Source organism: Mustela nigripes, chromosome X, assembly GCF_022355385.1.
Source record: "Mustela nigripes isolate SB6536 chromosome X, MUSNIG.SB6536, whole genome shotgun sequence".
In the NCBI taxonomy this organism is placed as follows: Eukaryota; Metazoa; Chordata; class Mammalia; order Carnivora; family Mustelidae; genus Mustela; species Mustela nigripes.
In genome coordinates this window covers 26,691,222-26,714,116 of record NC_081575.1, presented here as the reverse complement: position 1 = coordinate 26,714,116, position 22,895 = coordinate 26,691,222, and the positions used below count along the sequence as shown (strand labels likewise).

Here is a 22,895-nt window from a genome sequence, read left to right as displayed (position 1 = left end):
AACAGCCCATAAAGTCTCAAATATTTACTATCCAGTCCTTTACAGAAATAGTTTGCTGACCCCCAATAGCACTCATTCGGCCCTTATCTCAAGCTAGACTGGAAGCACCCCAGGTACAGGAATTAGGTCTTAATACCCCATTGTACCTAGAGCAGAGTAGATGCTTAAAAATAGTTATCACTACACAAATACAGATTTCCTACTTCCAACATAAATTATTTTTGCACAGTTAAATACAAAGTTAGTATTTTCCATCCTCAATGCATTTCTAGCAAGGATACAACCAAAGTTCACCTGTGTTCAATTAATTTGAGGGACAAGGAGAATAGATCCTGATCCTAAGCAAGTAGTGATCTTTCTGGTTCAAACTCATAATCATGTATTCTTTAAAATGTGAATGCAACATAACTGGAGAGCTCCTCCCTGCTATATTTCAGATAAATGATTCTGAGGTGAACCATTGCTATTTTCTCAATGTCAAAATCATTTTAACAATGCGTAATTTCTTTTTATGCCAGGCACATTACGGGTGCTCAATAGTCACTGAATGGATCATTCTCCCATAATTACTGTGTTCATCAATTTTTGCAAATTACAATTACCTGAAAAGAGGCATCAAGATTTATATCCCTATGCCAATTTTCAAATATGCTCAGCATTTCTCAATCCTTTAAAAAAATTATAGACTTGTCATTCTCTAAAAAAAAAAAAAAAATATAATTTGCATAGATATCATCAGTTCCAAAGAATTAAAGAGTAAATGGATAATTTTAGGCATGATTACAACCCACTGTTTACCCCAGGTGCAGAGGTTAACAAGTAAGATTTTTTCATATTATTGGATGAGATATCATTTGAAAACACTGTAGATCAGACTAAGAAATGAAAAAGGCTAGGAGCCTTACTAAACTATCTTCACTAAGTTATTGTGAATAAGCAACAATATACACAATGATATACAATCATTTGAGAAAACTATTGTTTATTTAGAAAAAAGGTTACACTGGTAGAATTCAGTAGATAAAAAAATTTTCTTTTAAAAATGTCACTGTGAAACTTTTCCAGACGAAAGTTCAGCAATACAAAGCTTCTGTAGCTGTAGAATTAAAACACAATTAACTTTTGGTTCCCTCCCCCCCAGATTTGTCTAACATAATTACAAGAAAAAATGGCAAGGGACAAGTGAATGCTGGTACCTTTTTCTTTTTTTAAACAGGTTTTAATGTTGTACATGTACTATATAAAATGATTCCTAAGCATTGCATAAGACACTGCTCCCACTTCGTTTTTAGTGACTAATATTAAAAACAGGCCAAATAATTAAAACTGAGTTTTAAAATGAGGTAAATTCAAAATGGTTCAATAATTGTTTATTTTCAGTTTCAAACAATAAAAAGGAAGCATTTCATATTGAAAAAAAAAAAAACAAAACTAAACCCAGGCAATATTTAGTTATTAACCTAAAGTGAAATTCTGTACACATGTAACCTTATTTGCTTGTTGGGAACTGTATGCAGCACATTGTGCTAAAAATATGGAACAGTTAACACTTTCAGCCATTTACTGAAAATAAACATGTAGAAACTAAGCAACAAGTTAAATACAGTAATGCACAACTCAACAATTTTAAGTTTTCGGCATGGAGCAATAAAGCAGATAACTGAATAACTTAAGAAGATGCAAATGGGCCCTCTTGATTCATAATTCTCGGCAATCTACTCAGGAAAATTAATTTCTGGTCACAGCTGAACAATTTCATTCCAATCTCACCTGAAAGAAACAAAGTGATTATATTGATAGATAAGAAAGGAAGAAGAGAGAAGGAAGGACACAGGGAAAAGAAAGGGGGGGGTGTTGTTATGGAAAGAAGGGGCAGAGAGAGGGAGAGAGGGAAGGAGAAACCAGGGAGGGAAGGAATGGAGGGGAGGAAAGAAGGAAAACAAGAAGGAAGGAAAGAAGGAAGATTTAAGAAACAAAGAAAAATCAATGAGTTCTATCAATAACAAAGGCTTGAATTAAGTCCCTAGATAAGAATGAAATATTTGTGTATTTCTCATCACTTCCCCCTCTCAGAAACCATTAAAGATAGGCATGCTAGGAGGAGTTAAAAAAAAAAAAACCACTGAATATTTTGTCTGTGAGAGAGGGAGAAGTTGGGGAGGGGAGGGGAGGATAAAATGAAAGAGAAACAAGAAAATATTCCACAGGGGCAAGCAATAGCTTGTCAAACGTAAACAGAACACAGAGCAATGAAAAGGAACCAATTTTACATGATCAACAAAAAAAAAGAAAAATGACATCACATTTTTCACAAGGACACAATTTTAATAGTGACTTATATTAAGATGCAATGTCTGCTAAATTATAAAAATTGCTTTAAAAATATATTGACTTAATTATACTCATTTCCTTTCCTTTATGTACTGACATTTTCAAATACTGCATACTGAAATAAATTCAAAACATGATCATTACAACATGTGGCAAATAACTTCGTATCTGCCTAACATTGTTCTCATTCAAAATTTTAAACTAATGCTTAAAGCATTAAACTTTATTGACGAAAATACTACATACACATATTTCATAAAACCAGAGCTAGAAGGGCCTTGGGAAGTAATCACACTTGCATGAAATGCTGGCAAATAATTTACACATCATTTCTATACAGCATTCTGTTCACACCATGTATAACCTTGACATTACCAATTATTAACTGTGGATACACTAATGTTGAGCTTACAATTTTCATACTTAAAAATCATTTTTCCTGTCCATCACTGATGAATGGATAAACAAAATGTGGTACACATTCATACAATGGAGCATTACTCGGTTATAAAAAGAAATGAAGTTCTGATACATGCTATAACATGGATGAACCTTGAAAACATGATGCTAAGTGAAAGAAGCCAGATACAAAAGGCCACATATTGCATGATTCCATTTTTATGAAATGTCCAAAACAGGTAAATCCACAGAAACAGAAAGTACATTAGTTGTTTCAGGGGAGGGGAAGGAATAACTGGGAGCGGCTGCTAATACATATGGGGTCTCTTTTGGGGTTGATGGAAATGTTCTGGAATTAGTGGTGATGGCTATTAACATAGTGAATATATTAAAAACCACTTTAAAATTGCAAAAATTTGTTATGTAAATTTTATCTCAAGTTTTTAAATTGCAAAAGCAAAAGAAAAAGGAAAGTGTTGCAATAAAGAGTATCATGATTTCAGTATTGCCATAACTAGAATAAGAAATGGGGGTCTCAATCATGATGATATCACAGTAGAATTACTGGGCAAGGGAACTTTTGCTGACATACTTAAGGGCACATTAAGGGATAAAACTGCTGTTGCCATTAAAACATGTAAAGATGATCTTTCCCAGGAACTGAAATTAAAATTTTTACAAGAAGCCAAAATCCTCAAGCAATATAACCATCCCGATATTGTCAAACTTATAGTTCGCACACAAATACAGCCTATCTATATCATTAAGAACTGGTTCCAGGAGGCGATTTCCTCTCCTTTCTGAGAAAGAAGGATGAACTAAAACAGTTAGTGAAATTTTCATTAGATGCTGCTTCTGGATGGCGAATCTCGGGTAAAAATTGTATACACAAGGACCTTGCTGCAAGAAACTGCCTGGAGGTGAAAATAATGTTCTGAAAATCAGTGACTTTGGAATGTCTCGTCAAGAGGATGGTGGTGTATATTCATCTTCTGACTTAAAGCAGATTCCCATTAAATGGACAGCACCAGAAGCTCTTAATTATGGGAGATATCGTTCTGAGAGTGACGCATGGAGCTTTGGCATCCTCCTCTGGGAGACCTTCAGCTTAGGGGTCTGTCCATACCCTGGAATGACAAATCAGCAGGCACAAGAGCAAGTGGAAAGAAGATACTGGATGTCAGTCTCTCAGCAGTGTCCAGAGCGTATTTACCAATACAATGTTGAAGTGTTGGGATTACAAACTTGAAAACCGCCCCAACTTCAGTGAACTTCAGAAAGAACTGCCATCAAGAAGAAAAGTCATGTAGTGATGAAACAGTGCCAAACTCAGCCTTCAGGACTCTATCTTCCAGCAGAGTAATTATTTTCTTCTCATTAACAATGCGTTTATACCACATTACCTGAAACATTCTCCTAAGGTTATTGTTTTCTTAATTATTTTTTTAAATATGTGCCACTCTAACAATTGTAAATAGGAAAGCACAGGTGCCAAATCCAAGAGATAACACAGATCTTTTTCATACTTAGGACTGCTGAGTTTCACAGGGCTTCTACTTCAGGCTGGGTCAGAGCTGGCTGTCCTACATCCTAGACATCTCTCCTCTGTCAGTGCTATCAACTGCACTGGTAATACTGTGCTTGCAGAGAGACAAGATTACCTTAAAAAACATCACCTTCTACTAGGTATTATCTGGCTGGGCAGGACATCCTGAGGTTTTCGTCCTCCCTCCCCCAATCCCCCCCCACGCCTAGAAATTGGCCCTGTTGTATTAGTAAAGTTGCAATTTCCCTAGTTCTACCATACCCTCCTTCTGGGCATCAGAAAACTATGCACGAAATGCCCTTGAAGAGCATGCTCTCAGAGCTGAGGCAGCTAGTTTTAAATGATGTTACTTTATACAGAGCTGTGACAGCAAGAAGCAAGTCTGAAAAGTAGAGTGGTCTGGAGAAAAGAAAAGCTAGACCACTGACCAAAATAGAGAAGCAAAGCAAATATAAATTCAGTCTTCTTATCCAAGGTATGCCCTTATAAACAAACACATATTCTAATTTTATGATCAAATTCACCAAAAAGATCCTAAGAAATGTTTCAACACACACAATTTTTTTAGAGAAACTAGAAAACACAGGCCCACAGAATTAATAAGATTGCTTTGGGTTAAGTGTCTTCACCTCAAAGGAGGCATCTGAGAATCTGGTTCCCTTCATTTCTACCAGTTTCTGAATTTATCAGGATTTTGTGATCCTATTACACACACACACACACACACAAACACACAGCAGAAAGGCATATATGGATGAAGCTGACAGTTAAAAAAGTCAAATGAACATTTATGAAGAAGAAAGTAGATATAGGAGAAGATATAGGTATAGTAGATATAGGGATAGCCATCTTAATTCCACTTTACTCCACCATTTACTCTCCTTATACTACTGCTACCTAGGAGTTCTTATCATAGTAAACATACTTCCTGAGATGGTCCATGTAGATAAATATAACAAAGAATTAAAACTGGGATTCTGTTGAACTCAATCTTAGCAGACCTACGGGTCCCTCTCAGGATAAAAGCATAGGAATAAGGGATAGTCATACTCAGGGATAAATGTGGCATGGGAGCCCTCTTCTAGGTGCTCATGCCTAAATCCTAATAAAAACAGCACAGCACCTAGTGAATATTTGGTCCACCCTATGTGAGAGAAAGAAAAGAGAAAATTCCTCCTATTCTGTCCAACTTTTTGGTAACCTATGAATATCAGTGCAAAGAATGCACACCCACTGAAGAGTATAAATGATGGAAATGAAGAGAAAAATAGTTTGTGTCTATCATTTCAATCTCCTAACAAAACTTTTGAATGCATTTAATGATTACTACATACAGACCTAAATGAAAGCAAAATAAACCCGCCCTCAAAAATATGTTGTAACATACAAAGCAAACTCTTCTTAAACAGGATACTACCAAATGCTAGCAGTGAACTTTGAAGGCAAAAAAAAGTCCAGTGCTCTTTCTCATCAATCCCAAAGAGATATACATAATACTTCTGCACATAGCTCTCTCCCTGTAGAGTTAACTGAGTATCTGAAACATAGCAGGCAATAAAGAAAAATACCTGGTTGTTTGATTAAAAGGAAAGGATGAAGTTTCTGCCTTCAACAAGATCACAATCTAAGGAGAGGGATATGTAACATACTCATATATTACATAGGAATCTGTGACTGAGATTCTGTAGGCAAGCTGCCCACATATAAGCAATGGGAAACTAAGAAAGAAACTTAACTGAACACTCCCCACTCCACAACGGGTATTACCAGGACCTAGGACTGCGCTTCACCATGGTGACACATTCTTAAGATAAGCAATCTTTGAGCACGTAAGAGGTCAAGTATGGACTGAAGAAAAAAGGTTCAGAACAGGAACTGCAAAATCAGTTGTTTACAGAGGCTAGTATATAATGTAAACAAATGAAGTAAGCTGGGTGGGGACTGACTGAGGTAACTATTAAATTAAAAAAGACCCATTCTCTATGTAAGGGGGGCAGCACCTAGGGTGCCCAGCTGATTGTTACCATGCAGAAATTGGACACAGAGTTGCCAGATGTTCCAATTCTTCAAGAGAAACTGAAATTTGGACTTTATCATATTGATTAAAACAAAGTTAAATATTATGTGAGGCCAAGAAAGTACATTTAACAGGCCACATTCTGCCCAGGGGCTGAGAGTTTGTCCTTGGGCAGAATGTGGTTTAAAAGATAAAAGAATTAGGTTACACCTATGATACTGGAGGTGAGAAAAGGACCTGTAAAACAGATTAGGCCTCACTGGAGCAGAGGATTAGAACATGAATGTAGTATACCACAAATACATATGGGTAGGATAGAGCTTAACTGCTAATGTTCTTTGAAATCAAGAATCAAAGTAAAAGAAGACTGAGCTTCTCAGTCTGGGAGCCAAGTCTCAGTACAGCATCTGGTTCACAAAAGGACTCTCAAAAGTTAGCTAAAACCTGACGCTCAACATAGGACCACACATATCAAATTAAAATTGAGATGCTAAAGGAACCTGGTTTGAAGAGAAAAATTTCAATTGGCAGGAGTTTTTAGAGATCAAACTAGGGGAAAAAGTTAAAGGCACAGCAACTAGTAGTGTTCAAGAGACTAACTCAAGGAGAGGAAAGATCAATCTGGACAAAAACGTTAGCAATAATAAGTAACAGAAGATTTAGAGAACAAGGAGAAAGGATTTTACAACTAAAAATCATGAGATAGGAAAAGACAACAGAAGACTTTGGAAGCAATCTAATCTGGGTCACATTTATATATTATATTTTCTTATCTCTAATGTGATCATTTTAATTTTCCTGAAATCAGGGCAATATTTACAAATCAATGTCATTTCCCTATCCACTCTTCTCAAAAAAAAAAAAGTTCTAGAAAGCAACAGTGGATCTTACAATTAATAACATCTCTGAATCATGGAAATGTGACATTATGCGGCAGCTCTCTTTTATGTAGAATGTAAAATAACTTAAAAAGGGAGCAGCAGATTTGAAGTAGCCTAAAGGTAAATGGTGCCAATCAGAAATGATGAGATTTCTAAAGGATCAAGAAGAACAAGAGAAAGACCTGACCAATCCTAGAATGTACCCAAATAGAAGGAGGCAGCCAGAACAGCCAGAAAAAGGAAAAATCAACCAGAGCCTCAAAAAAATTAAGAGTCTGCCCAAGGATAAAGTACAGGACGTGGTTGTCAGGAAAAAATTTAACAGTATGAACATCAAGCCAAATATATCTGAAAAGGATATCTGAATTGAGAAGGTTTGCTACAAGACCACTAATCTAACATTTAATACCCAAACCAGTCTTTTCATGCCTTTGGTCCTGAAAGTTTATCCAAAGAGGTAAAATACAAATCCATGGCCCATGTGAATAAGAACTCAAAAGAAATCTGTAGTAAAACCTTCACATACTGAAAAATAATATTTAGGTACTAAGTAAAGAGAGAATATATAAAATCACAATGAAAGTGGTCAGTCACAATGATTGACCCATTCCTAATAAAGATGTACGTAGTAAGTTTTTTGCTTTCTTTAATAAGGAGACCACGTGAAAGCAAGAAGTAAAAAGCAAAATGCCAAAATAAAAGAAAGTAAAGTGAAGAATAAAAAAAAGGAGATGAGTTTATAGTTTGCTAGGGAAGAGAGCTAGTTTGCTAGAACTGAGGAATGGGCAATCTTTCTAAAGGTTTTCAAGAAAACTTACTAAATTAAATTCTAAGTGTTCTCTCATAATTCTCATTTAGCCTATTCTACTACTTAGATAACAAGCAGAGAATAACAAAAATGAAAAGGCACACACCACTTGTTAGGACATTACCCAGGTGGCCTGTTCTGCAGTCAAAATAAATGGGACAAAATCCATACCCTAACACTCATACCCTTACACAGAACGGGCTCTCACACATTTCTGACTCTTAATTCAACTGTAAATAGCTTTAGTTAACTCTCTAGTTTCATAAAAGCAGCAGCAAATAATATTAGGGGGAGGGTGGAGATAGCAAGTATACTTTATATAGTATATAGAGGTGAATATAAAGTATACTTTATATCATTAAGAAATGATGGCTAATAAGGAAGCAAGAAAATGGGCTAAAAAAGAGTTGACAACTTCAAATACAGCCATCTCAATTAAATGTAGAGGGTAAATCATCCTATAAACCTCAATAATCGTAAAGCATCACCAAACAAGAGCTATTCAGATGACAATCTGAGTGCTCAAAAAAAAACTATCTTAAGTTCTGAACACTCTCTTCACTAAAAGTGAACTACTGTACACATATAATTTATTTAAGATGGTTAGACACTTTAAATCTCATACAAGGTAGAATTACCTTGAAAATGAAGTTGCATATTTTAAATTCCAGAACGAAAAGCACAGACCATATTTTCTGGCCTTGCAAAACATGGCCTGTGGTAGCAAATGAGGCATAAAAACTTAGAACAAAAATTTCTGGGTAACACATCTGCAGGAAAAGGCAAAAAGAGGAACAGAGAACACTAAAGGGCAAGAAAACCTTTGTTGTGAATATTGGCTCTGTCAGCTAATACCTCTGCTAGCCTCTTCAACTTAACCCCTCAGAGTCTCAAGCTCTTCACCTGTAAAGTGCAGATATCAGCACCACCCACAAGGCTATAGGTACTTAAAAAAAAAAAGGTGATTAATTATCCAGAGAAGTTGGGAATGAGTGGTGAAGAGAAAGCCAGATGTTCTTAAATACATCTTGGTGCTAAAAAACACAAACAAACAAACAAACAAAAAAACCCTGCATGGCTAACAGCAAGCTTAAGATGAAAGCAGCTTAAAAATAACTGTGAATCTTGTTTTGCATCTGTACCTGAAGACCTGGTCATTAAGAGTTAGGTGTAAAATTCAAGTTGCACCTTGCAAAATGGATCTAGTTTCTTCAACATTATCAGACCTCGTTTCATATTTCTATCTTTAAATGAAAGGAGGTGAGAAAACACTCACCTTGATTGAAAGTCTTCATTATCTGTGCTTGTCCGAGGACTTATGAGTAGATGACAAATTAAGGGAAAACAACTTTGAAAAAAAAAAAGGAATGGTGTCTCAATTTTTAGTGCAGTCCTTCAGTTTGCAGGCCTAATTGGCTCTGACCAGCCTGGTAGCCGCAACTTCCACCAGCTCTGCTCATCTGCTGCATCATCTTGCCCTTCTAATTCCCATGCCCCCGGCCCAAGGGACTCCCTGTTCCCTTTCTTCCTCTCAGTAGTAATACAACCAGAGAGAATCGAAATCCCTTGACGGCATAAAACCACCTCACAGTCACCACAGTAGTTTAAAAAAAAAATGTATCAAGTCTCCCACTTCCGCATTTCGTACATTTGAGAGGGTTAATTGAAGAGACTATTTAAAAGCTAATAAAGCCCTTAAACTTTATTCAGACCACATACTACAAGGGTACAATTCTAAACATGACCAGTATCAAAGCTTTCCATTACACTGATTAAAAACTCCAATAAGATGAAAAGGATATTGTTTCTTCTCTTCCTTTCCTCCTGAACTGTCCCGTTTCTCTTTCTTTTCTATCTTTTCTTTATCATGCCTGGACTCCTATAAGGAATGGTGGAATTAGTTTGGGAAGGGAAAACCAAATATAAAAATCAGCTCCAAATCCCTTTTTATAACCCACCAGCCATACATTTTTCTTCAAAAACGTATTTAATGATACCAAAAGCACAAGCAACAAAAGAAAAAAATTGGACTTAGTCAAAAACAAAAACTTTCATGCATCAAAGAACACTAGCAAGAAAGTGAAAATACAATGTACAGAATGGGGGAAAATATTTGCAAATCATACATCTCATATGGGTCTAATATCTAGACTATATAAAGAAGTCTTACAACAGAGCAACAAAAAGACAGACAATCCAATTTAAAAATGGCCACAGCATCTAAACAGATTTCTCCCAAGAAGGTATACAAACGGCCAACAAACACATGAAAAGATGCTCAACATCATTAGTCATTAAGGAAATGCAAAATAAAACCACAATGAGATACCACTTCACACCCACTAGGATGGCTATAATAAAAAAAAAATTTTAATAAAAATTTTTTTAAAAACAGAAAATAACAAGCGTTGGCAATGATTTAGAGAAACTGGCACCCTCATACATTGCTGGTGAAGGAGAAGCAGTCCAGCTACCATGGAAAAATTTGTTGGTTCCTCAAAAAGTTAAACATGGCATTATCATATAACCCAGAAATTCCACTCCTGGGTATACGCACAAGAGAACTAAAAACAGGTCTTCAAACAAACACTTCAGAGCAGCACACGAACATTCATAGCAGCACTATTCACAACAGCCAAAGGGAAACAACAAAAAAGTCCCATCAACTGACAAATGGATGAACAAATGTGGTATATGCATATAATGGAATATTATTCAGCCATAAAAAGAAATGGAAGTACTGATACATGCTACAGCATGGAAGAATCTCAAAATATTATGCTAAATGAAAGAAGTCAGACACAAAAGACCACGTTATTATGCGATTCCATTTACATAAAATATCCCAAACCAGTAAGCCCATAGAGACAGAAAGCAAATTAGTAGCTGACAGGAGCTAAAAGGAGAGGGAAATGGGGAATGACTGCTTAATGGGTATGGGGTTTCTCTCTGGGGTGATGATAATGTTTTGGAACTTGATAGACATAATGATTGCACAACACTGTAAATATACTAAATGCCACGGAATTGTACATTTTACAATGGCTATTTTTATGTTAATTTTACCTCAATTTAAAAACACTTATTTAAAAGGAGCAGCATCACTTTTAAAACATATAGAAATTTTTTTTTTTAAGTAGGCTCCATGCCCAGGATAGAGCCCAAAGCAGGGCTTGAATTCACAACCCTGAAATCAAGACCTGAGCTGAGATCAAGAGTCGGAAGCTTAACCGACTGAGCCACCCAGGCGCCCCAAAGCACAGAGAAATTTTAAAATGATTACCTTATAATTTTCCAAAACTGCTTTTAAGAACTATGACTATGTACAAAATAATGCTTTTGAAACACTTTATTCCTTAGTAGTAATGACTTGCCTACTTTATGGCAGATGCATGAAATGTATTATGAATATCATCCATGAGTATCTAAGAAAATGCACATTATACTTAGTTTGAAAATCAAATACGAGTTACAAACACAAGTTTATTAGGAGAAAATGTTATAAAAATATTTTTAAAATCACAATTAATAAAGACTTTATGACAATGTAATGATCAGGGAGAAAGAATACACGTGACCATATTTTAATCTTATGAATGTAAAGAAACCAAAACACTGCTGGCAAGGAGGAATAAAAGAAAACACAAAAAGAAAGGGTAAAGGGTAAAGCTCAATGAATAGAAGCAGGTGGGGGTGGAATGGAGAGAAAAGGAATTTCAGAGATTAATTCTACTCCCTATAATTTTGGACCCAATTGGCTGGAATTTCCCCCAGATAACCCTCCCCCACTGCCTCCTCTTCCACCCTCAAATAATTAAGCAACGACTATTTGATTATCAAATTAACTCAGTATTTGCTAAATACTCAAGAGTCAATTTTTTAAGAAAAAGCCTTTTGTTCCACTGTTTCCCTAATTTACCTTTTTGCCACCGGAGGAGATTTTATCCATCTTTTCAGATTTAAAAGAATCGCCACCTTTTTCTTTGCCTGAAGACTTTGACTTATTTTTTTCCTTGTCTTTCTCATTTGGATAAGGAGACTCACATGGACTTTCACTTTTGTGTTTTGAAACCCCCACTAAAAGTATAAAAGAAAATCATGAAAGCCTCTTTCGGTTCAGTTTGACAACAGCTTTGAAAGCATTAATAATTCTACCTACTTGTTCCATTTTCCTCTTTTCGCCTCTTGGCTAAGTCCGGCGGCACTTCCCGGTCATTGTTTGAATGATCCTAGAACCAAGAATTGTGAACTACATTGATCAAGAGTTTATGTTTTTGTTTTAAAATATTACTTTTATACAAGGGCACAGCTAACTAGCATTGGAGAGTATTGTCAGTCCTTTCACATTGCAAAATGACATGAAAGACAAGCATAGCTGGGAGAGATTGTTAGGCTGAATGAAGATCCTTACTACTGTAGAAGATTCAATTCAAACACATTTTAGGGTGAAAATACCAGTTAAAACACCAAATATCAGCCTGCCATGCAACAAACCAGTACTTTAAAAAAGGCAAGGACACACTACCATACACAATATAATGACTTTCCAAACTAGTTTTTAAAAAATTACAAACCCTTTTCCGTTCTTTCCTGTCCTTTTCATCTTTTTTCTCTCTTTCTCTGGATCTTTCCCTCGACTTGTCCAAGTCTTTCTTGTCCATTTCTCTCTCCTTACTCTTGGACAGTGGTGGAGGAGTATGATTAATGTAGAGCTGTTAAATTAAGGCAATATTACTAAAGATTATTAGTTTTCCAGTATCGGCATCATCTGCTTGATTCTTTATTTAATGAAAAGACAATTGGTAGTTAGACCCAAAGTCAAAACTGGTCAGCTGTCTGGATTACAAGAGGTGAAATAAAAGCATGGCACAAATTATGCAAAGACTTCAATTCTTGGCCTTACAAAAATTTTCATTTAAACTCAAGCAGTTCATTCCAGTCTTAAATGAGACTGAGACTTAATGGAGGCTTTTATAGCCCTATTGTATAAGCACCACTACAGGAGTCCATATGTGAAAAATAATGACTGAACTCTCTTACTGTTAAAAAAAAAAAAGATACAAACCTCTACACAATCAGGAAAATTTTAAATAGTTTTACCATCCACTTACAAGGCAACTGATGACAGTGTGCCAAAGTATAAAATAAAACCTCACCATGACTTTACTAATAAGTCTTCTTTGCCTCAGCATATACCATGCATACATTATCCTAAATTTTTTTGTAAATATAAAGGCTGCATATTCTCTACTTCTGAAAGCACTCCAATTTCTACCAAATAATCACAATGGGCTGCAAAATTTGTCTCACTGGTTCTAAGGATCTCAGAAAACCATGTGGTCACCTGAGGATGATTAAAAAAAAACTCAGAGACTCAAAAATGATGAACTGATATCTGCCTATTGTTTCAAAAGGCCCACAGACAATAAACAGCCAAAGATCAAAGATGTGCTACCTAAATAATTAAGAGACAACCTTAATAACTTACGCAAGTTGTAAATATGGAAATCTAGTATAAAAGAAAACATTAAGGAAGTAATCAGATACCTATCCTTATAGCATTTATAACTGTGCTACAAACTTATGTTCAATTTAAGACATTACAAGTAATAGGCAGCAGAATATGAAATATAACTCATTACATTAACTACATAATCCTAGATATACCTTAGGAATGAAAACAAATAGTGAGTCAAAAGCCAAATAGTTTAACATGAGGAAATCCTTTGTATTCAAAGGAATACATTAAAAAAAGACCATCAGTTTGAAAATTAAAGAAACACTTATTTTTTAACACCATCAAATATTTTCAATTCAGTTGGCTGAGAAATACTGCCATGGCAATGCAGAAGTAGATTCTTTAAAATGTCAATGTTTAAAAGTTGATGATCAACTGAAATAGACAAAATGTTTATTAACAACAAAGAGCAAAAGAATGAGAAACAGTCATAAAAGCACTTATCCAAATGGTACTCTTGCTGGGTCAATGCCCTATACAACACTTCAAGATTTTCTAATTGTGAGGTTTATTTATATCTTAAGTTAATATTACTTATGAAACTGATAAGACAAAAGAAATAATATATTCCTACAATACGCAAAGATTTCTCTAAGGGAAGTACTGCTTAATTCTCCTGATAAAAGAAAAAAGGGGGGTGTGATTACAAATAAGTACACACAAGCATACGCACACACACATGCACATACACACACACAGTACTCAAGAATGAAGTTTTTAATTGTGCCTAACTTCAATTCTGTATTGCAAGGAATTGGAAACTTATATATTCTAACTTTAGAAATGTACCTAATTCTATTCATTCTTCCTACCTTTCTAATAATAGTTCTGATCACAAGACTTTTTTCCACAGTAATAAGCAGTCTCTCAGTACCTACAGAATAAAATGCATACTCCTTAGCTTAGGTACTTCCAACCTCTTCACAATCTTTGTAGAATTATATCCTACTATGGGGCAACCCAATGCACTCTATGCTGTGGCTACCACTGGGTCCCTAACACTATCCTTTCCAGCAGTTCTCTTCACCAGAATGGTCACTCACATTTCTCTTAACCTCTTAAAATCCTACTAGGTTTCAAAGACAGCACAAAAGCCATCAGCACTTCAATTGTCTCTGAACTCTGCAACTCACTTTCAACTTACTTTCTGATGCATTCCTATATTTATTATTTTATATTAACCGTTTTTTGTGACAGGCATTTTCTATTAATTTCATGTCACTTATATTTGTCCATAACAGTTTCCAGTATGACATGGAAGCTTGTTTTTTCTACTTTAACACACTTCCTAGAGCCTTATACACAACTGAGTACTCAATACGTGTTTGCCAAACAAAATAAATGATTTGTTAAATTGATTGGCATATAATGTTGATGGATTTTGCTTTTGATTTGCTTTTATTCTTAACATTGGGATCAATAAGTCCAAAAACATGACTGATTTTCAAAATCTGTTAACACTACTATACTGACTTTATTAAGGCTACAGTATATAAAGATGGTCTCAATTATAGGTTTCCATTTGATTGTAAATCCTTGTTTTAAGATGATGAACAGAATTAAAACCTGAATTCTGTTTCAAGTGGTCACTGTTGCTCTCCTCAATTACAGAGAGGCATGGGTAAAGGGAAATGCTTTTCACACTTCATCAAATGTAGCTTCTAGGTTTGCTAGTTGAATACACGAGTGACCAAACTGGAAATACGCCAATTGGAAATTGGGGGTGGAAGGCAGACAGAAAAGATTTGGATATTAAGCTAGATTTTTCTCTCGTTAACAAATCCCACTTGAAAAGCTAAATCTATGTATTACTTTTACCATGGATTAGAAAGTAAAAATAATAATGCAATAAAAAAAGATCCCAGGGAAAAAGCATTAACTAAAAAATTAAAGCATAGAAACAATTTTATATGTACACAATTGACAACAGAACATGAAGAAAATAGACACAGATCATTCAAATCCTCTAAAAAGTAAAAGCTACCCCAGAAACAGTGAGGGATATAGATGGTCAAGTTTAAAGATCACCCAAAGTCTGGTAATGTTTTTTTTTTCCTAAGACATTCATATGCTATTGAACCTTCCTAGACATATAAAAATGCAGACCAGTAATCTGTGGATACTTTACCAAACTCCAAAGGCTTAAGAGTTCATTTCAAATAGTTATAACACCTAATCATATCACCAAGTTAACTATACTGAGCCCTAAGGATCTGAAAAGTGGTATGAATCATGTGATTTTTACAAGTGCATTCAGCACCATTTTCAAAAATTTCTGGTTGAATATGGAATAAATCTATTGAATTTTAAATACCAGAAAATCACTATGTTTTTTCAAAGGGGGAATAAAGAGACTGACTTAAAGCATTATAATTTTAAAAACAAGGCAAACCCACTAAAGGAGTTAGGAACCCGTTTCAGCTACTGCTGAAATGGGTGCTAAGAATCAAGGGACCACAGCGCCTGGGTGGCTCAGTGGGTTAAAGCCTCTGCCTTCGGCTTAGGTCATGATCCCAGGGTCCGGAGATGGAGCCCCACATCGGGCTCTCTGCTCAGCAGGGAGCCTGCTTCCTCCTCTCTCTGACTGTCTCTCTGCCTACTTGTGATCTCTATCTGTCAAATAAATAAATTAAGTCTTAAAAAGAAAGAATCAAGGAACCTACATTTTTTTGCAATTTTTTTTTTCATTCTGGTAAGAATACTTGAGGAACCTTAATTTCAGTCCAAGTTTTGGTACTACAAACAAGTTATGTGCCACTGGGAAAAGATCAAGAACTTTTTTAGTTTCTTATTTGTCCAAAAGACACTACCCTCCTGCCCTACCTACCTCACAGCACTATTATGAGCATGAAATGAAATAACGTGTTTATCTCACATGTTTTATTTTCAAAAGGCTTTCACAAATGTAAGAAACCATAATTTTCATCACTGATGAGAAATTCCAGTTAACTGTAACAGCAGGTTTCAAACTGCTTCAAAGTATGTTTCAGGAAATAAATACTCCCCAGGTAACATTGTTAACCCATGAATTTAAAATAGCTCATACAAGCCACTGGTTTAAAACTGACATACACAGTCCCAAACTGGTTATGAAAACCAACTGTATTGCAATACATACTTAATTTAGCCAATAAAAAGTTTTACTTTAAAAGAAAGCATTCACACAGTACAGCTAATACTCTTTTGATTAATACAGTATATTCTAAAAACAATGCTACAATTTCAGGACAAAGGCACATTAGCTAACCTAAACTATTAAAAAATTAGTGCTTATTGCCCAATATCCACAGACATTTCATTATAAAACTACAGATCTAAAAGCAGTTTGTAATGTCAACTGCCTTTGTTTCAAAATTTCATTTTGTATTGGTCCACCAATAAGAGATAATACTTAGCAGATATAAGAGGAGGCAAAGTAGAAAATCAAAGTGAAAGAGGTACAAATTTTATAATAAGTAGACAAAATAACATGAACAATGGACAATTCAACTACAATAATGAGGTGAACTCTGTAATAAGATACACAAACTGCACATTATTTTTAGAAGAATACTCAAGAAAGTAGAGTAATAGGCAAGAATTAATACTGGCATGTAAACACGATCATCAAGTTGAGTATTCCCCGCCAAGAGAATGATTAGTTGACATTAACCAGATTTCTTAATATTCTGCTACAACCACCAAAAAGGTAGCTCAGCAGAGGCAAGAGAAAGAGTTTTATGGACTGAGATGGGCTCAGTTTTTAGAACAGTATGTGAATGCATCAAATTCCTTTTCTGGTCTTTTGGGTTGTCTAAAAAAAGTCAGAAAACAACCTGACAGATTTGTTTCGAGAAATTAAATAAGCTTACTCCCCAAAACAAACCAACAACCCATTCCCCAAACCTTAAACTTATTTCCAGATTTTGAAGCATAAAAGGATAATGCATAACACAGCAAGCAAAGAGAGATTATAGAAATGTTGCCACATTACACACATTTGGTAACAATCTCCTTAAAAGGGACCGCTGTCATCCATTGTTTCAGTTGTGATAGGAATTTTTAAAGGTTATTCACTAGCTTACTGAATTTACTAGAGTGAAGGTATCTATTAAATAAATGAAGAATTTTTGTTTGTTTGTTTTACTTAGGCATGATGATTTTAAAAGACTCAAACCTTTGCTGAAGACTCCTTGAGTTCGATGAGACTGTCCTGTAGAAAATGAATGGAGATGACAGGTGAGCTGGCATAGTTCTCAGAACCCAGAGGAACTTTGGGAAGTATGGCTGTAACCTGGAAATAAACCAGCTACTTCTTGTGAGGATAAATCTTGTGATGTCAATTATTATATGAATATCAACAATAGAAAACAAAAGCAAAACCATGTAATGGAACTGTAATGTTAAAAAAAACTAAATTATATGTACTCAACATAACAAATAAAAAATCTCTCTGCTCATAATTTAAAGATAAATGTCAATGCCACATTTTTCATAACACAGTACTTGGCTATAAGTAATGTTAAGAGGCTTTAGAAAGCAAAACACTTTTTTTCCCTCCACAGAAAGTTTAAAACAGTGGAGGTCACTGTGGAAGAACATTATCTTACGTTTTCATACTTGTTCTTTAATTGGGAGGTTTCAAATTTTACTTATAACTCTACCATAAATATAGACATGTTTAATCCTAGCCAAAAGACTTAGTGGCATTATATTAACAAGAAAACAAAATGTATTCTCTACAAGAGTAGTCACTTTTTTGCAAAGTGCCTCTGATGGTGAATCTCATGCCTCCCACAAAGAAAGCACTTTAAAAAAAGAAAGAAAGAAAGAAAAAGAAATCAATTACGGTATTTCACCACAGTGCTCTTGATGAAGAATTAGTTAACTTACAGTTTTAAAAGTTCAACGTACTGCAAATTCAAAGATTCCATGAAATTAGATGACTTTAGAATTAAAATTAAATATGGAGCAAGGAATGGCTACCCTGAGTCTTCAAGAAGGCTACACCCACGATTTTGTGCTGCAGTTGAATGCCTGGGGTTTCTCTTTGCTGGGTGGTAGGATTGGATGCCACATCTGCTTTTATCGTAACGCAAGGTTCAACTTGTTGGGAACCCAATGGGTATAAACAAACCTCCAAGGGAAGATACAACAGAAGCTGCATGCTCACTGAATATACACAACTACAGGAGAACTGATCACCAAGGAGACTTTAAAATGGAACGCCTTTCAAGATTCCTTCTTAGAAGGCACACATCGGTATGATGCTCATCAAGAAGCTTGATGAATTCAGAGGTATCTTGTTTATCCTGTATCATCCAGGAAGTCTTCAGTGCTATATATTCTTCAATATTTATGCTGAAAAATAGGCTTCATTCTGCTGAAAAGATTCATTTGCTTGTAGCTACCATTGCACTCCAAAAAAGACTGCTTAAAGCAGTGAGGCACTTCTGGGTAAAATTTTTCTTGCACTTTGAAACACTATAAAATTAGTGCTAGGTCCTTGAAGTTTTAATATTTTTTATAATAAAAATACTCAATAGGAAAAAATATCAGTCCACCAATATGTAAAAAATTCATTTTCTAATGCAATATAAAACCTCCAGTGGCTCCAGTGAATACTTGGCACAAGACTTGAAGGAAGTCAGGACACGTATTCCAACCAGGTGAGCCTAACATGGACGCTGCCTTCCTCAGGCTATACTAACCTTTACTGTTGAGGAATGTGATGGAGAAGGGTGGGTATCAATTTTGCGGCGTTTTTGTTCTGTTGGTACAAAAAGAAATGGTCACAGTAAGATAGTGTTCTTTTTCCAAGCACTTAAAAAAAAAAAAAAATCACCATTTAAAAATTCACCTTTAAGTCATCAAGTATCCGCTCCCCCCAAAAGTCAAGTCCCTAGGTAACTTGCCAAAACAAGGAGACAAGAACCAACTATACATTAACAAGAACCAAAAGCAAACAAATATAAATAAAGGCAAACTTGCCCCTTTCAGGCTCTGCAACATCTGATCGGGGAACAGGTGACTTCAAGGACCCAGAAACTGGTGTTTTTTCTCCTCCTTTAACATTTTCCTTTGATTTCATTTCCTTTGCTATATCTCTTTCTCTGGATGGCTCCTTCTCTCTTTCCTTTTCTTGAATCGATTTTGATTCTACATTGGGGACAGTGGTTTTGAATTTCTCATCTTTAGCTTTTTCTTCCTTCTTGAATTTTTCTTTCTCTTTGTCAGACTTAGGTGTTCTTTCCTTCGTCTCTCTTGCTTTTTCATCTTTGTTTGGCCGCTCTTCCTTCGGTTTTTCTTTACCATCTTTACCAAGTACCCTGGCCTCTGGAGTAGTAGCTGGAGTCTTTTCTTTTTTCTCTTTTTCTTTCTCTTTCCCTTTTTCTTTGTCATTTTCTTTAACAGCTTTGCTGCTTAAGAATAAAAACATGAGATTTTAAGACAAACTGTCATAAAAAATAGCCCATGTTACAAATTATAAAGGGTTTCTTACTGACTTCAAAAATACTAGAAGAGTAGCCCTTTGAAAACTAAAGGACTTTAAAGACAAGTGAAAAGAAAGTACCACTTCTTTTTTTTTTATTTTTAGGAAGTACTTCTTTATTCAGTAAATAATAAATGACCAAATTCATGAACAGCAGATTAAAAAAGAATGATTAAAATGATGTGAGGCCATTTTCTGTATGTTCATAACCTCTGAGGATTACTAGGTCACAACCAAAAATTATCCCACAAGCCGACCAACGGTGCTAATATCAGAAGCAGGATTACTTGGCTGGATGGATCACTGGTCGAAATTAGTGTAGGCTTCTCTTATGTTCATTATCCTTACCCAGAATGCCCACAGCAAGCACTCAATCCTAAAATGTATTTCTAACTTCACCACTTACCTTCACCTATGTAACTCAGGAGGGGAAACAATGTCAGTCTCAGCATTATATAAAACATAAGGAGGGCAGTTAAGCACATCATCAAACTAGGGGTACATATAAAATTTCAAGGTCCAATGTAAATGACTTTCATAGTATTCAAATACCAGCCTCTTTCATTCATGTCTAATGAGGTTAATCATACAGGAATTCAGAATTCTGACATACAGTCAGTGCCCCTACCTGTTAGAGCTACTGTTTCCATTGCTTGAATTTCCTTTCGGTGTGGCACTAGAAGCTTTATTAACAGCTTTCACACCACACTGAGATCTCTCCCTTGATTTATCTGAAATAAAGTAAAGTTTTACTTGACAAGCCCCTAAATGTAAATAAACTACAATTTCAAAGCAAAACGATTAGAGATTAATTAGAAAGAAACAAAGGGCTAATTTCTTCTTGACAGTTATATACTTCTACCTAAGGAATAAACTATAATACTAGCCAACATTTTATTTGTCATCTTATATAAAACATCTTATATAAAACATCTTAGGTTTATTGAAACAAAGCATATTACTTATAAATTTCTACAAATAAGCATACCAGTCTCCTCAGTACTGCTTTCATCCGACTTAGATGCACTTCCTATCGACGATGAAGAAGGCCCACCACCAGGCCCATTTTGTACACTGGCAACTGCATTCCTCGGAGGGGGGTCTTTGTGATGAAACTCATTTTCAGGTATCATGTATGACTTTCTACTTTTCAACTGCCCAGAGTAGCTGAAAGTCGCACAAAGTGTTTAAATATACAAATACAAATCAAAAGCACAAACTGGAGTTTAAAAGAATAAAACTAGCAAGTTATTCACTCTGCTACTTCGTTTCAGAGAATAAAAAAATACTAATTTTCAGTAAGTTTCTGAAGGTCTTTATAGAGAGCCCCAGGTGCTTTCTTAAAAAATAAAAGTTTCAATGTAAACTAATCCTTAAACTAAGATGCCTTTTTCCACTACTGAAGATCCAAAACTCAACTAACGATAAAATTACATTTCCTTCAAACCAAGACATATTGTATATGACTTTTGAAACTATCATCCAGTATAGACCGGAAGCTGATAATCAGAAGTGACAACTCTCACCAGCCTGTGGGAACATGATCGCATAATCTCCCATAATCTCCTGAAGTAAGGCAGAAGATAAACTTCAACACTGTAAAACATTTTAAAGTCTTCAGAATCCTTCTGTCATCTAGTCTCATAAATCACATTAAAGTATAATTGTGTTACCCCATAGCCAATGCATATAGATCTGGCCTCTTCTCTTTTTCTTCTTGGCAGATTTTATGCACTCTTCTTTCCAAAGCCTGACCCAAATTCAAAACTTTTGGGTACCAAGGAAGTATTTTTGTTAGCACAATCAAGATATTCCTGATGTGAGTATATTCGCCTGTTTCAAGGCAATGTACGGATGCCTACAACAAACATTTTAAGATCTATTATTATAAAAGTATAAGTATAAAGAGAAAAACAACCTTTAAGAAACACAATTTTTTTTACCTTGGTTAGTTTGTAATGCCATTTATGTACAACATGTCGAAAATTTTCATAGTCTAACTGGTCAGCTTTATTTCCACCATCAAATCCAGTGGCCCGCAATATAGTTAGGAATCCTGGATAATTTCCACATTCCTTGAAAATAAAGGGGGGTTGTTAAAGAAAAATTCTGTTCCTAAACTAGCAGAAGCTGAAAACTTAAGTGGACTAGATTAATGATTCCACACAAAAACAAGATGTGTATTTGAATGACAGGTAGTTTTCACAGAAAAGTTCAGTTTATTCAATGGTATGAATTTGCAATGTCAGTTTGAGATAGATTTTTTAATATCTATCACCTTTTAATAATGAATGAATGATGTTTAAATTTTAAACACTGTTTTACAACTGAATCTTAAACTCGGCTTCCCTTTCAGAACTGAACAACCTAAAGATTACATGGGTAAAATGTAAGGGTGTTTATTGACCATACCTTTTCATACGTGGCTCTGTCACTATGCCACCTGGTCACAGTCTCTAACATGCAGCAAAGAAATCTCCCATATCGACTAGCTTCATTTTCGGTACAGCTTGCAACTGTATAAATTATATCAGAGAAAACCTACAGGAAAAATGTTTGAAAAATAAAAACAAAAATGTTTGAAAAATAAAAACAAATCAATTTATTTATTTTTCAAATAAATAAATCAAAACAAATAAAAACAAGGTCAAAATTAGTTCAAAATAGTAAAATGTTGTTATAGCAAATCATAGTAAATTAAACAGGTTAGTTTAGTCAAAATGTATCTTCCCTTTCTATAGTCACAATTCCAGAAACCTTTAGATTTTGGCCTTTGTGAGGAAATAGCACATTCATAAAGCAACAATAAACTTTTATTTTTAAAAAACTGATTTACAATGACAGTGAAAAAAACTACCATTATTATTACAACACAACTTCTTCAATGAACACTTAGCCATAGATATTACTGGAGTTAGGAGGA

At 35.1% G+C, this 22,895-nt stretch overlaps 1 protein-coding gene and 1 pseudogene across 11 annotated transcripts in view; one reads left to right on the top strand and one right to left on the bottom strand.

The window, feature by feature from the left end:
- Positions 1–1,353: 1,353 nt before the first annotated feature.
- THOC2 (THO complex subunit 2) overlaps positions 1,354–22,895 on the bottom strand; it is a 113,265-nt gene continuing 91,723 nt past the window's right edge. For 2 of the 11 annotated variants that reach the window (XM_059385819.1, XM_059385826.1), the window contains exons 26-39: positions 22,385–22,513; positions 21,916–22,047; positions 21,646–21,830; positions 20,961–21,139; positions 20,601–20,703; positions 19,471–19,901; positions 19,191–19,249; positions 17,657–17,692; positions 12,557–12,694; positions 12,142–12,211; positions 11,902–12,059; positions 9,785–9,861; positions 9,259–9,304; positions 3,769–3,857 (exon numbers count right to left, since the gene is read on the bottom strand). In XM_059385819.1, the coding sequence (XP_059241802.1) occupies positions 9,277–9,304; positions 9,785–9,861; positions 11,902–12,059; positions 12,142–12,211; positions 12,557–12,694; positions 17,657–17,692; positions 19,191–19,249; positions 19,471–19,901; positions 20,601–20,703; positions 20,961–21,139; positions 21,646–21,830; positions 21,916–22,047; positions 22,385–22,513 (1,725 nt within the window). In that variant the 3' untranslated portion in view covers positions 3,769–3,857; positions 9,259–9,276. The other 9 variants (XM_059385822.1, XM_059385827.1, XM_059385820.1 and 6 more) reach the window with 8 other exon arrangements.
- Positions 3,184–4,440, top strand: LOC132007010 (tyrosine-protein kinase Fer-like; annotated as a pseudogene).